The 13,933-nt window shown below is 34.2% G+C and overlaps 1 protein-coding gene across 2 annotated transcripts in view; it reads left to right on the top strand.

Moving 5' to 3' along the window:
* LOC100243299 (ABC transporter B family member 25, mitochondrial) overlaps window positions 1-13,933 on the top strand; it is a 57,962-nt gene that overhangs the window by 28,525 nt on the left and 15,504 nt on the right. For both annotated transcript variants that reach the window (XM_002275866.5, XM_010652494.2), the window contains exons 12-19: window positions 3,693-3,778; window positions 9,265-9,353; window positions 9,758-9,813; window positions 10,878-10,958; window positions 11,085-11,150; window positions 11,257-11,349; window positions 11,960-12,024; window positions 12,747-12,882. In XM_002275866.5, coding sequence (XP_002275902.2) covers window positions 3,693-3,778; window positions 9,265-9,353; window positions 9,758-9,813; window positions 10,878-10,958; window positions 11,085-11,150; window positions 11,257-11,349; window positions 11,960-12,024; window positions 12,747-12,882 — 672 coding nt within the window. The remainder of the gene's footprint in view (window positions 1-3,692; window positions 3,779-9,264; window positions 9,354-9,757; window positions 9,814-10,877; window positions 10,959-11,084; window positions 11,151-11,256; window positions 11,350-11,959; window positions 12,025-12,746; window positions 12,883-13,933) is intronic.

Raw genomic sequence — 13,933 nt, 5'->3', positions numbered from 1 at the left:
ATAATTGGGGGGGCCAACTGCATCACCTTTTTTCATAGGAATGAATTCTTTTCCAAATTAATTTTTTAGCCTGAAAATACTTCAAAATAAAGAAGCATCCATCATAAATATCATAATTGCTCCTTGCTAGCCTAAAAAGGAGGGAGAGGGAAGGAGACTTGTTAATGAACAAAATCTTTTACCTTGAAGCTATTAATAAAACCTCCATTTACAGCTTAATTTGTAATTCAACTCAAGGCCTCAATCACCAAAATGAATAAAGGTGGATAAAGCATATCTCTCTGCCTTAGGCATCTGAAAAAACCTAGATAGAGTCTCATTCACTAATTCTAAAAAATGGACTATTGAAAGGTAAAATCTAATTCACTCAACCCATTTTTTTTTAGAGCCCATGCTATTCAAAAGGAGGAATTTTCAGTTTGCATGATCATAAACCTTTTCAATGTCCAATTTGCAAGCCTCACCAACTCTTATGCTCTTGATTTGAGAATCAATGGCCTCATTAACCATCAAAACTGCATCCAATATTTGCTAACCCTCGGTAAAGGCATTTTGGAAATAAAAAACAACTTTGTCAATAACCTTTTGAGCTTATTTTCCAACATGTCCACTAGAAGCTTATACAACTCACCAACTAAAATAATGAAATAAAAGTCCTTGATATCTTTGATAAAATTTTTGATATGGAAATTAAGGAGGGTGAGCTTTTTATGCCTTTTTCAATTCATGTCTATTTCCTCCTAGATGTGAGGGTTTGGTCCTTGACTTCCTCAATCCTGTTCTGTTTCTCTCACTAAAACTTTTGCAAACACTACTTTGAGGTTTCTACTTCTATGATGGAACCTTGTTGGTAGGTCTTGAGAGGATTGTTGAGGTCCTTGAGGATATATATAAAATGTGGAATTTGCCTCTGAATGGTTTTGTAGCACTATCTTTTGATGGGTGTAATACAAGCAATTAGGAATTGGAGGCATGATTAGAGATTATTGTAGTATAGTGTTGGAAAAAATTTCCCCTAAAACCTACCGAAGAAAGCTTGGTTAGTCTTTAAAATCTTTGGATTGTGGGAGATTTTAGAGTTGTTATTTCATGGGTTGTCGTCTAAGAAGAAAAATGATTGTGGGAATATGATGAGCGGCTTTCCCAAATTATAGGTGTAGCTAGTGGGTTGGGATGCTCTTTGTCTTATGCTTTGCATTTGGCTAATCATATTGTAGATTAGTTAGCTAAGCAAGAAATTAAGTAATATCTTTTGTAAAGGACTTCTTTCCCACTTGAGGAGTTCGTACTCTTTCTATTTGTCCTTTACCATTCCTTTGAATTCATTAAAATGAATTTGCTGTTTTTGATTAAAAAAACAATTGAGCTCCAAATAAGACAACCTTAGAGAATAACTTTTTCAATTTTTTTTGGCTAAGGTCCTTTTAAAGTTCTATTTTAATTTATTTGGATAACTACAATATGGGGTTTTCGAAAGGAAAATTTCTAATTTTATAGATAGTTAAGTGTTATGGGCTTTTATTGGTGTGAATTTTACTTCTTTCTAATGTTCTAAGCTTGAATTGTTTCATGGGAAGACATTTTTTTTTTCCTTCGTTGGAAAGGTAATTTTTGTTCCCATTGAGACTTGAACTTGGAACCTCCTATAGACCCTTCCCAACTTTTTACTACTTGAGCCAAGCCTCAAGGGTTTGTTTTATGGGATATTTAAAGTTTAAATTAGGTTTTTTCCTTTTTATTTATTTATTGGTTTGTATATATCAGAATTACTTCTTAGCCAACTAACTTGAGGATCACATATGTAATGTCCATATAATTACATTCCATTATTTGATCGTCCTCTTTTCTAAAAAAATCTAAATCTTTACTATTTTTTATAGAGCGCCCCCCCCCTCCTCCAAAAAAAAAATCCTAGTTAAACGAGGGATATCATCTTCTATTCCCATAAGAAGTGTTAGAAACAATTTTCACTGGGTATCACTAAAAGTGTCTTGGATCAAATTATGTCAAGCCATTTATTCATCTTCCTCTGCACAACCCACTAGATGTCCAGATTTGCACACAAAATTGATTTTTCATTCTTTGAACATCTTATGCATAACATAAGTCTTGACTTGCTACTAATCAAAACTAGTTTTTCCTTTTAAATTTAATCATGCCAAACAAAAGTAAGAGACCAAAGAAACCCTAAAAGATAAACAAATAAGAGACCAGATAACCAAAACCTGGTGACCTAGGGTTTAACCTTTTTTATTACATGATAGAAGTTTTGGTAATCTAATTTGAGGATTAGGGACTTGAGATGATGGTCTTTTTCATGGCCTGCAATTCTAGTTTTGCTCTGAAAGAGGAGCGAGGAGATTTTCTTAGATGGAAGGTGTTAAAATGGTTGCTTTTCTGTAAAATCCTTCTCAAAGGTTCTTTATTGTGATGGTTCATTTTCTTTCCATTTTGGTTGGTCTGGTGTCTGGGTGGCCTGCTAAAGTTGAGGATTTTCGCCCTGGAAAACAGTTGGAGTTAAAGATTCTTTCCGAAGAACAGTTGATGAGGAGAGGGGGGATTTTTCTTTTTTGGGTGAATTGGCTTTGGTGTAGAATAGTTAAGATGCTCACAGATCATATTCTTGTTATTTGTGAGTTAGCTGATTTTGGGTGGGCTTTACTTTGTTCGCTTTTGGCATTTCGTGGGTGTTTTTATTTTATTTTTATCAAAGAAGCTCTAACTTGTTAGCATGAAATTCCATTTGCAAGAAGCAGAGAAAGGTGTGGAAATCAGCTCATCTGAGCCTATCTTGGTGGCCTTATTGTTAGAGAACTTTATTAGGGATCTTATGCCCCCAAGATGTTTTTCTATTATAGTCTTTTTGGACCCTGTATTGAGCTTCATGTATATCTTATCCCCTGGTTCTTTTTATTGTTCCTCTTTCTTTCCCATCAGTTACCTTTCTTCTTAGGCTGGCTTGAAGTATTTCTCATCATTGTTTGTATTGTTGTACAATATTTAGAACCCAAAAAGTTTAGCAACCACCATGTTGTATTTCCACATCTGTCTTTCATGTTAGTGTTGCCAAATAGGCATGGAACATCAAGGACCTGTTGGACTGTGGTTGTCTTGGCTGTGTGGTAAAATGTTGACAGCCACAGAGAGGATGACTTGGGTTTGATCCTACCTTATGTGAAAAGGGGGAGAAAATCTAGAACCAGTTCAGTGAGAAGCCATGGCTCCTAGACTATCCATGGTAATACAATAATGGCTTTCAGTATGAAATTTTTTTCCTGCTTGTGAGTTGCCCATGATATATCATGAAACATGCTTTTAAATCTCCTTTGTCCCTAACAATTCAAATAATAATTATTTAGCTTTTCAAGTCCTCTTTCTCAAGTGTTATTTTCGTGTTCTAGCAGTGTCAAGGGGATTGAAAATTTTTCTTTGCGAGACTTTGGAGATAGCTTGGGATGTGGTTGTTAGGCACGTCTTGTCTCTTTTTTCCTTTTCCCTTTACTTTTTTTCACCATGTATTCTTCTGTACTCAGGCTGCATCCATTTTCCATTAGGTGTCCTCCTAGTAAATATCTTTTTTCCTGTTCTCATCTTGGAATACCAACCTTCTCCTTGAAATACTGCAAAAATGTTTTTCTGTGACTGTTTCCTTATATATCCTTTACACCTTTCTTTCTCCGTGATTTCTGCAGGAGAGGCCTGATATTAGGAATGCAGATGATGCAAAGCCTTTGAAGTTAAGTGGGGGGAGCATTCAATTTAGCAATGTACACTTCAGGTAACTAATGGTTCTCTAATTTAGCCCTTGTTATATAAAGGGGTCAGCTGGCATTTGAGCAATGCAATGATTTTCAAGAATTGTAATTAGGGAAGTGGTATATGTATCTATGAGAGACGACACTAGGTGGTAACAAGTTAGGATGTATTTATTGCAAAGTTGATAAAGATCAATTATTGTGTGAGATAGCTATTGGTGGTAATTATTTGGGATTGTGTATCACAGAAACTGATTTCTGTTGATCATTCAAATTATCTCGTTTGCAAATTTTCTGCATCATGTTTCAAGGAATTTTCTAATTTTCTAGAAATAGGAAATCAGTTCGTCCAATGTCATTGAACATCCTTGCTTCTACCTTTTAGATGCCTTATGTCAGACCCATCCATTATTGAGCCCTTGACCTTGTACTTCTGAACATGATTTAGTGAGAGAGTTCTCGGCCTTTGTATTCTTTCATCATTACAGTCGAAACTTTGTAAAATTACTGTCTTTAACTTCTATCATGTTCATTGTGGCTATGCCTTTGAACTCTAATGCATGTATCAGGCTCCTCCCAAACAAGATTTTCTTTTTATGAAAATGGTACCATCTGTTCCCTGGCTGTTGTTTGCCTTGAAGAATACAGCAGTCTTATTAGCTGGATCTTTCTCTGTAAAATTTAGTTGGCAGTCTGCATCAGGTTTACATAGTTACCTTTCTACACCTTGGATAATTTATGCGGTGCAGCATCATGATCATTATGTATTGACTTTTTTCCATGTTGGAGTATTCGTTTTGTCATTAAAATTGTGGGTACTTTTCCTGTGGATTTTATTTTTTCTTTTCATTCAACTTGATGCTTAGATATGGTTGAGCTAGCAACTTGAGTGATAGTGCTCAAGTACCCGCTCCAAGTTTCTGCCTAGTCCTTCTTATGCAACTGATTTGGCTTTGTGTTTTCATGAGGAGCTAATTGAAGAGAATCAATGACTGGGGAATCATTTTTATGTCAGGGGCATTATGGGTATTTCTGATAATTTCTTTTGGGTAGGACTAGTAGTGGTATTTAGCTAGGATCCTTTTGCCATAAAGCAAAGGGTTGGGGAGGGGAATTTGGGAAGTTTGATATATATATTATATAGTTTGTTAGATAACCTATCTAAACAAGATGTACATATTTTGAGATATTCCTTCCTTTGGAAATGTAAGCAATGTTTTTTTTCTAAATTTTTTATTTTTAATGTCTATTTGAAACAACAATTTAATTGCATCATTTGAAAAAAAGAAAAAAGCTAATAGGTGAAAAAGGGATGAGCTATCCTTTTAAGCAAAACAAGGGAAAATTTTCCTATAAATAGCCCGTAAAAGAAGTCAACATAGAAAATGAAAAGAACACAAATATATAAGTTAGGAAGGCATTGTTAGAATTTTCATTGTTTAGGGTAGAGTGGGGTGAGCCACAATCAGTTTATTTGGCTTTGTTTCCTTTTGGCCTTGGTGCAAATTGTATACCTATTGTGTATCTAGGTTATGCTCTCTTATCCTGAATATGAATGATCAATTCTTTTATTATTGTTAAGTTAACAACTTCCTTAAAAGGTTATGCTATTTTGGATCCATATGTATTCCAAGCTCACACCTTACCTCACATGCGGCCCCATACCCGCATATGAAGAGACAAATCAATGGTTATGGGTTACTAAATAAATAGTAGGAAGGACTCAAACTTGAGACTTAAATAAATAGTAGGATACCATATGAAGCTACCAATTTTCCTAGAAATTTTAAGGTTTTTTTTTTTTGATAAAAAACAAAAGATATATTAAATAAAGTGAATAAAAACATGAGAAGAAAGAGAAATCCTCCCCATGAAATACAAACTTGATCAAAAGACCCAAAGAAACCTCCACTATATAGGGAGGACTATACAAAAGGAACCAAAAAAACCTATACAAGTATAACAACTCCTGAAACTCAATTAAGGGCCTCACCAAGTAGACCTACCCCTAGGGTGTACATACTGAAAGCCAATTAAACTAAATTACATTCAAAGAAAACAATTTAAAAACATTAGTACAATAGGAACGAAAAGAAATATGGAAATGAAGCAAGTACCACATCATCTTAGGCGTCTTTTAATTATCCTAAAAAATCATAGCATTCCTCTCTCTCCACACAATCCACAACAAAGTGAGACAAACAATCTTACAAAGAGTTTTGCCTCTAGTAGAGTTCCCAAACACTTGAAAGAGAACCATCATATCGTGAATACTACCTAGCTGAACCCACACCATCCTAGCCTGTGGGAATATCCTGTGCTATAACTCTAATGTAATTGGGCAATGTAGAAAGAGATGATTAATCGCCACTTCACTTCTTCTACAAGGGGTGCACCAATTAAGGCTAGGGGCTTTGGATGACCTTCTCAGTTGTAGCATATAATTGGTATTTACCTTCTATATTTTCCACTAACCAAGTAAAGGCCCTAACCTTAGAACGGACTCTTGATTTCCACAAAAAATTTGTTGGGTGGAAAGGAACTGAATCTGAAAAATTGTTAGGAGAAGAATTTTTTTTTTTATTGAAAATACTCTAAAAGAAGAAGTACCTAAGCTTTCACATTTGGAACAAAAGAAGACAAATGTACATGAGAGAGTAAGGTCATTAGTATTCCAAGATTTTCAATTTTCACATCAGTTAGGTTCTGATGAAAATAAAGATCCCAAGACAAAGTGGTGTCATTATCCAAGATAGTTGAGATGGATAGGTTCCTAGTTGTGGTGATTTTGAAAAGTTTAGGAAATTGTGAATACAAAGGTTGGTCTCATCCACCACGAATCTTCATAGAATCGAATTTTGGTCCCATCACCCACCACAAAGCGAGTGTGTGTAGAAAAAACCTAGAGAATAAGTGCAATGACCTTCTAGGGGCAACGATGTGACCATCTGACTATATGAGGCTAAAAGTTTAATTTGTTAGGATATGGGTTCATTATGCATATGAGTAATAATTAATTCTTTTTTAAATTTATTTTATTATTTAATAAATTATTATTTCATGGTGGTTGTATTTAGTGAATATTCATTTGATATTTCTCTCCCTATAATATTATTGTATTAATTGAAATGTTTTAAAGAACCATTATTAGTTATTTGGTTAGAGGTAGTTTAGTTTGTTTTATTTATTTATTTATTTATTTATTTATTTTTTTGTTTATTGATTTATTTGTAAAAGTGTATATATATACTTTATATTTTTTTTGGTGAATAAAACACTATTTTTTTTCTCTCACTTAACATGGTATCAGGGCACATTTGATTTAGAACCCTAACCCTTGCCAAAAAAAAATAAAAAATTGCTACTACAATACTATACTATAGTTATCTCCAACACTAGTGCCTATGTATTGGTTGTATTGTGTGATGCAAGTATGTGTTAGTGCTAAAGGTCTCCCGACATCTCTTTGTTTCAATTTTTTTTGAAAACAATAGTCCATGTTTTGTCTCTTCAATAATTAACAAGTGTGACATCTAATTGTGATCACAAATCCAGTGATAGTTGGTATGCTACAAGAACCTAATTATTTACTATGGGGCGAAGCTGTGAGGGCGTATATTAAGGCAAAGGGAAAACTAAAACATCTCAAAGAAGATCTTCCTCCCCAGGGATCTAAAAGTTATGATGAGTGGCAATAAGATGACTTTATGATAATAATGTGGTTGTGGAAGAGGATGAAACCCTATGTTTGTGTTAATTTCATGTTTTTAAGAATTGCAAAGCAGATATAGGATGTAGTTAGAGAGGCATACTCTCAGGAAATTTTTTTTTAGAGAATCTATCAACTATATGAAGATATTCTTGGGATAAAACAGAATGGGAGACCTTTGAGTGAGCACCATGCATCCCTCAATGGGATGTGGGAGGAATTGAATGCATATCAACCATTGTATATTGATATTAAGATTTAAAGAAGGCAAAGTAAAGAGCTCCAGGTTTCTAAATTTCTTTCTAGCCTTGATTTAGAATTTGTCAAGGTCAAACAAACATGGTATACTTGCAAGTGAGAAGTTACCATCTCTCAGTAATGTTTATGCTCATCTTCAATGCATTGATTTACAATCCTTTTCATCTGGGAATGGTATTAAGGATACTTCCGCACTTGCATCCATAGGACAAGGTAGAGGTGGTCCTCCTATTTGAGGCCTAGGCTAAGGTTTAAGAGGAGGTGACGGTAGAGGAGGAAGTGATATGTATTGTTCACATTATGGTAGGAGTAATCATACTTCTGATAAATGTTGGGATAAGTTTGGCTATTCTACATGGTCTAATTAGGTTGTCTCCTTTTTTGATGGTGGAGTTGATATTCCTATTCTTGTTCAGCATGCATGTATACGGTAGCAAGGAATCTATTACCTTATCTTTAGATGATTATGACAAATTGGCACAACAGTTCTCATAGATTTCCTTGTGATCCAACATCAATGCTCCTATTGCTACCTTAGCATGTTCGAATACCCATGCTCTTCTTACTTTCAGTAAGTCTTCTTCCCCTTGGGTTATAGATTTTGGAGCTTCTTGTCATATGACTGAAGAGTTCTCCCAATTTTCTCACTTAACTAAGTTTTTTAATACATCCCCAATTCTTCTTGTTGATGAATCTTCTTCTTCCATTCTTGGTCTAGGGGTGGTCTATCCAATTCCCTCGTCTCCTTTTAAACTTAATTATATTCTATATGTACCTAAATTTTCAATTAATTTATTATCTATTTATTAGGTTACTAAGCAATTTAATTGTGTTACTATCTTTTTTCCTTCTCATTGTGTTTTTTAGGATCTCTATACAAAGAGGATCAGTGGTGGAGGACTTGAGTGAGATGAGCTTTATCATCTTGACAATCAATCTATATTCTGATCTCATGGTAGAAAGATGTTAGATGTTGTTGCTCTCTCTTCGTTTGTTAATTTTCTCTAGTGGCAATTTTTTTGATAGGTAAATTAAAATAGTATCGAGAAGTGCCGAAAAGGGGTGTACCAAAGTACACAAAATGTATACAAAAATTGCCAAAAAAGTAAAGGGAAAACAAAAAACTACCCCCTCCCACAAACCGAACCCAACCAATCAGTGAAAACAAAAAATTCCTCTCTAGTGGCATTATAGACTGGGGTCATGCTTCTTTTGAGCAATTACATTCCATAGGATTGTCTCCAAAGTTGTCCAATTAGCTTGAGTGTGAGTTGTGTGAATTTGTCTAACAAATGGATGCACTGATGTTATATGTGGTTATTTCCATTTTTTCTCATTATGCATCTGTCTTGGTCAGTCTTTCTAGAGTTAAACATAGGATGGTTTTACTGAACATCTATGATTTATATGACCTGCCCCCTGTTAATGTAATTGACACTGTTTTGTACATTTTTATTGTTGTAACTGTGTTATTGTTAGCATACTATTTTAAAGGCTGTTCCTGATTAATTGCTGATTCACTTTCTTGATTTACTGTTATAGCTACCTGACAGAGAGAAAAATTCTTGATGGAATATCTTTTGTTGTACCAGCTGGAAAAAGTGTGGCTATTGTTGGAACCAGTGGCAGTGGTATGGATCTAAATGCATCAGAATTCCTCTCTTTATCTATCTATCTATCTATCTAAATTTGCATAGCAATTTTTTTTCCTTGCATATCTCAGCATTTGATCCCAACCTGCAGAGATGCATGTTGTAAATGGAACTGTTTTTACCGATCTCTAATTGGGGTGCATGTTCTCTTTGATGAAGAGATGTTTAATTTTACCCTCTTAAGTATTGCAATTATTATTATTATTATTATTTTCATGAGAAACATAAACTGCAATTATTATTATTGACAACCAATGAATTGTTGTCAATGCACATTCATGTAATCAATCGAGTGTTGGATTAAAATAATATTCTTGCATGCTTTTAACTCTTTACTTTCCTGGAAGCAGCATTAATGTATTTAAATTGGTGTCCATGTGCAGGCAAATCAACCATTCTTAGATTGCTTTTCAGGTTTTTTGACGCTCAATGTGGAACTGTAAGAAGCTATACTTCTCTTCTGTCATTGTATGCAATTGTACAATTTTTATCTCTATATATTAACATCTGTAATTATCTTGCCAACCAAGTTTTTTGGTCCATTCTTTATTGATGTTCTGCTAGTTAGGTTTGTTTGCTTAGATATATTTGTGCTGGTTTCTTTGTGATCCTGTGAACTCTGATTGGCTAAACAGAAAGATGACATTAAATATATGGTCACTCCTTCCACATGAATAGGGGAAAACACAACAGATAAGTAAAGAAATGGCCATTATCCAGCAAAACATAGGGTCTGGGAAGGGGTGAGTTGGATATGGTTGTAAGCCCTGGATTTTTGCATAAAATGGCCACTCTTGAAACTCAAGTCTCTCACACTTAGCAGTCTAGGGACCTTTCCTATTACACTTGTTAGGGCTCTATCCCGATTGGCTTAATGTACAATGTTTGTCTATTACCTAATAGTTCAAACTTTGGGTTAAATTGGTGGTTTAACATGGTATCAAAACCTTGATTTACGGGGGACCACGAGTTCGAACCTCACAAATATTTTTTTATCCCATATATTGAGTTCATGTGCAATCTTAAATAAGATTGGCCATGAGAAGTGTTAGGACTTTAGCTCAATTGGCTTAATATAATTGTGAGCTAAAAGCCCAAGCTTTTGGGTCAAATTGATGATTTTACAGCATTGACAATGTCCTGTAAACAGAGATTGAATGTTCTTTATAACTAATTAAGAGAATTGAAGCATATCTACTGAGAGACTTGAATATGTTGGTAATGACATCTGCAGGGTGTTGAGTTTTACAGCCATTTAGTATTCAAATTGTTGGTTTTTCATTTGTCATGCTAATAAGATGGAAATTTTATTATGAACAAAATGTGTTTAGGGCTGTGTTTTGGCTTATATTTCAGTCTTGCTTTAGAATTGGTAATTTCCAATTGATTTTCTGGGATTTTTTTACTGTGGTGAAGAATCTCTTCATGCTTTTATTGCCAAGCTGAAAGTAGATTCTTTGGACTTGCTTTTCCTATGGATCCAAACAGTTTGCTTCTTGACAGATATGTATAGATGGAGAAGATATTCGAAAGGTTACTCTTGAAAGTCTTCGAAAATCTATTGGTGTTGTGCCGCAGGATACAGTAAGTTTATGAAAGCAACAAACTTCTGTTTCTCTAATTTTCCTTCTATTCTGTAAATTAATAGGCCCTTGTAGTACCTTGCAAGCTGTTGTAGTGATAAGGAAAGCAACTCCTGCTTGTCGACAGGTACTTTTCAATGATACAATATTCCACAACATTCAGTATGGTCGTCTTTCAGCAACCAACGAGGAGGTTTGAAACGAACTCTGTTAATTTTACTAATGTGTTTTATCTGAAAATCATGCAATGTCATGCTTGGTTGTTGTATTAGACTAATATTTAAATTATTGCTCCACAGGTGTATGATGCTGCTCGACGTGCAGCAATTCATGACACTATCATGAATTTCCCTGAGAAATATTCAACTGTTGTGGGAGAACGGGGGCTCAAGGTGAGTGGCCTGCTGCTACTGACTGACAGATGTATTTTTCAACTTCGTTGCAGTTCTTTGAGTGCTTCTGTTGGGTGGAGTTGGGGGGGGAAGGTGAGAAGAGGATCTGGATTCAAAAACATGGCCTGCCTCTTCAGGGAGTAGAAACACTTGTTCTAATACTAATAAATTTACCAATATAAAAAATTAAAGAATACATGAGCTATTCATATGGCTTAGGGGGAATGGAACTACCACCTCTAAAATCACAAGTTATTTTTATCCTTTATAAGTTATAACCACAAACACTTTCGATGAAAAACTGGGTTCCTGGACGATAGATAGATAGATAAGTCAGCAACTGTATGTCTTCAAAGGATGCTCATCCTTATTTTTAATTATCATTCAATGAAATGGATATAATTTGTTTCTCATAAAAAAATAAAAATAGTAACAATAACAACCGAGTCAATTTCATATCTTCCTCTGACAGGGACAATCCTCATTATTATCTCATGAAGTTGCTGGCAATTTTATGAGCAAGTTACTCTTGTTCAGGACCAAGGGTTTATTCTTCCAGACTGCTTTATTTTCTTCTTATATTTTTAAATTCGATGAATTTTCTTTGCAGTTAAGTGGTGGTGAGAAGCAGCGCGTGGCGCTAGCTCGTGCATTCTTGAAAGCACCTGCCATTCTGTAAGCATCCATCTTCTTCATTCTTTTTAATTAATTGAATGGGGACCCCATTTCAACATCTCTATGACTTCTATTTACATCCTTGTATATGTGCATGTTTGCCTATCATAGAGTGCACACATACACTCAGATAATTAATAAGTACTTACAGGAATAAATTAAGGCCCCTGTAGGTAAACCTGAAGGTGACCACGGGTCTTCCATGTACTGGGGCCAAGACCTGATGGTTTGTTGTATGTATTTTCCTATCTGAAGATCCATCTGTGGTGATTCTATTAGTAATTTTTTGGAGGTTTTAAACTTGACTGAGAAAAGAAAAATGAGCAGAGTTTGAAACTTGTATGACAGAAAATGACTTAGGATATCTTTTGGCAATCGATCTATATGATTCAATCATTTGTACTCATGGTTGAACTGAGGTCAAATTACAGATAATTCAGTTTCAGTCCAGTGTGTAAATAACTGTGTTCTGTTTTAGAGTTATATTTCATAGTCAAGTGTTGTAAATAACTGTGTTCTGTTTTAGAGTTATATTTCTTAGTCTGTCCTTAGCCCAAAGGAAGGAGGGTTACATAGGCAAACAGCAATTTTTAGTAAAACCTTTATTTACTGTTCCCCTATGTGGAAAGGGGAGGATGTTCTGTCACCATTTTTTTTTTCTTCTTTTTCTTTCCTTTTCCTCTCAAGCAGTGTATGATTCTAATCTCAATCTGTCCCCTCAGACTTTGTGATGAAGCTACGAGTGCACTAGACAGCACAACAGAGTCAGAGATATTAAATGCACTGAAGACATTAGCAAATAATCGAACTTCAATCTTTATAGCACATAGACTTACAACTGCGATGCAGTGTGACGAGGTAACTATTATTGTAGTGACCATGCTAGATTTTGTGAATTTCCCAAGAGGTTACTTTATATGCACCACATTACATTTATTGCAAGTATTCTTTTTTATATCCATCATGTTCTATTTATTGTCTGCCCCCTGCCCCCTCCCCCAACCTGTCTTTTTTATTTTTATTGTAGCTAATTTCAAACTTGTTCTATTCTCTTAAAAGAGGAATTTACATTTTTTTGTACTTGTTTCATTCTCTTAAAAATTTTCTAATTTCCTTTTTAAAAAGAAATTATTTGATTAAAAAATTAGAACTTATCTAATAATAATATAACAATTTTTAGAAATTGTATTTAAGAAAATTCCTTGATCTCACTTCTCATTTTTAGATAATTACTTGTTTTTTTTTTTTTTTTGCTTGAAATCTCATAGATAATTCCATTGGAATTTTTCTTTTATAGATTTCATTGATATTTTGAGTAGTACTTTAAGGAGTAAAGAGTTTTCTTTTGGCATTTATTATAAAATTTTACTTAAAAAAAAAAATTATACACTGAGAAATATACTAGCAACTTGCCTCATTACTATAGAAATTTTAGGATGAATGACTAAAGTCCATTATTCTTTCATTCATTTATTGTAGGATATGGTATAAAAATCTATTTTTGGCAGGACTTTTATAGCTATTAACCTTGTAAACTTTAGTTTCCATATCTTTTAAGGGCATCAAGGACACTAAAACTCTTCCATTGTTATGTGCGAGTCCCCTATACCTTTTTGTCTTGGAATTTCAATTTCTATAATTACCTTTTTTTATACCTATTAAAGAGTTAGCAATCCTTTAATTTATTTATTTTTATCATAAACAAATATGCATTAATATGGATAAGGAATTTATGTAAAGGACATCCCAATTTTACAATTTTTTTTTTTAAAAAAAAATGATGATTGAACCTTCTCCAATATACAAAAGAGATCTATACGACGACATAGTACCACATGAGGATATAAAATGTAGAGCAACTCATCACTTTTATGAGGGTTAACATATCCCCTTCAAAAAGAAACCAAAT

The sequence above is a fragment of the Vitis vinifera genome, chromosome 6, assembly GCF_030704535.1.
Source record: "Vitis vinifera cultivar Pinot Noir 40024 chromosome 6, ASM3070453v1".
Classification (NCBI taxonomy): Eukaryota; Viridiplantae; Streptophyta; class Magnoliopsida; order Vitales; family Vitaceae; genus Vitis; species Vitis vinifera.
The sequence above is the reverse complement of the archived record's forward strand: the minus strand, read 5'-3'. Positions and strand labels throughout refer to the sequence as shown.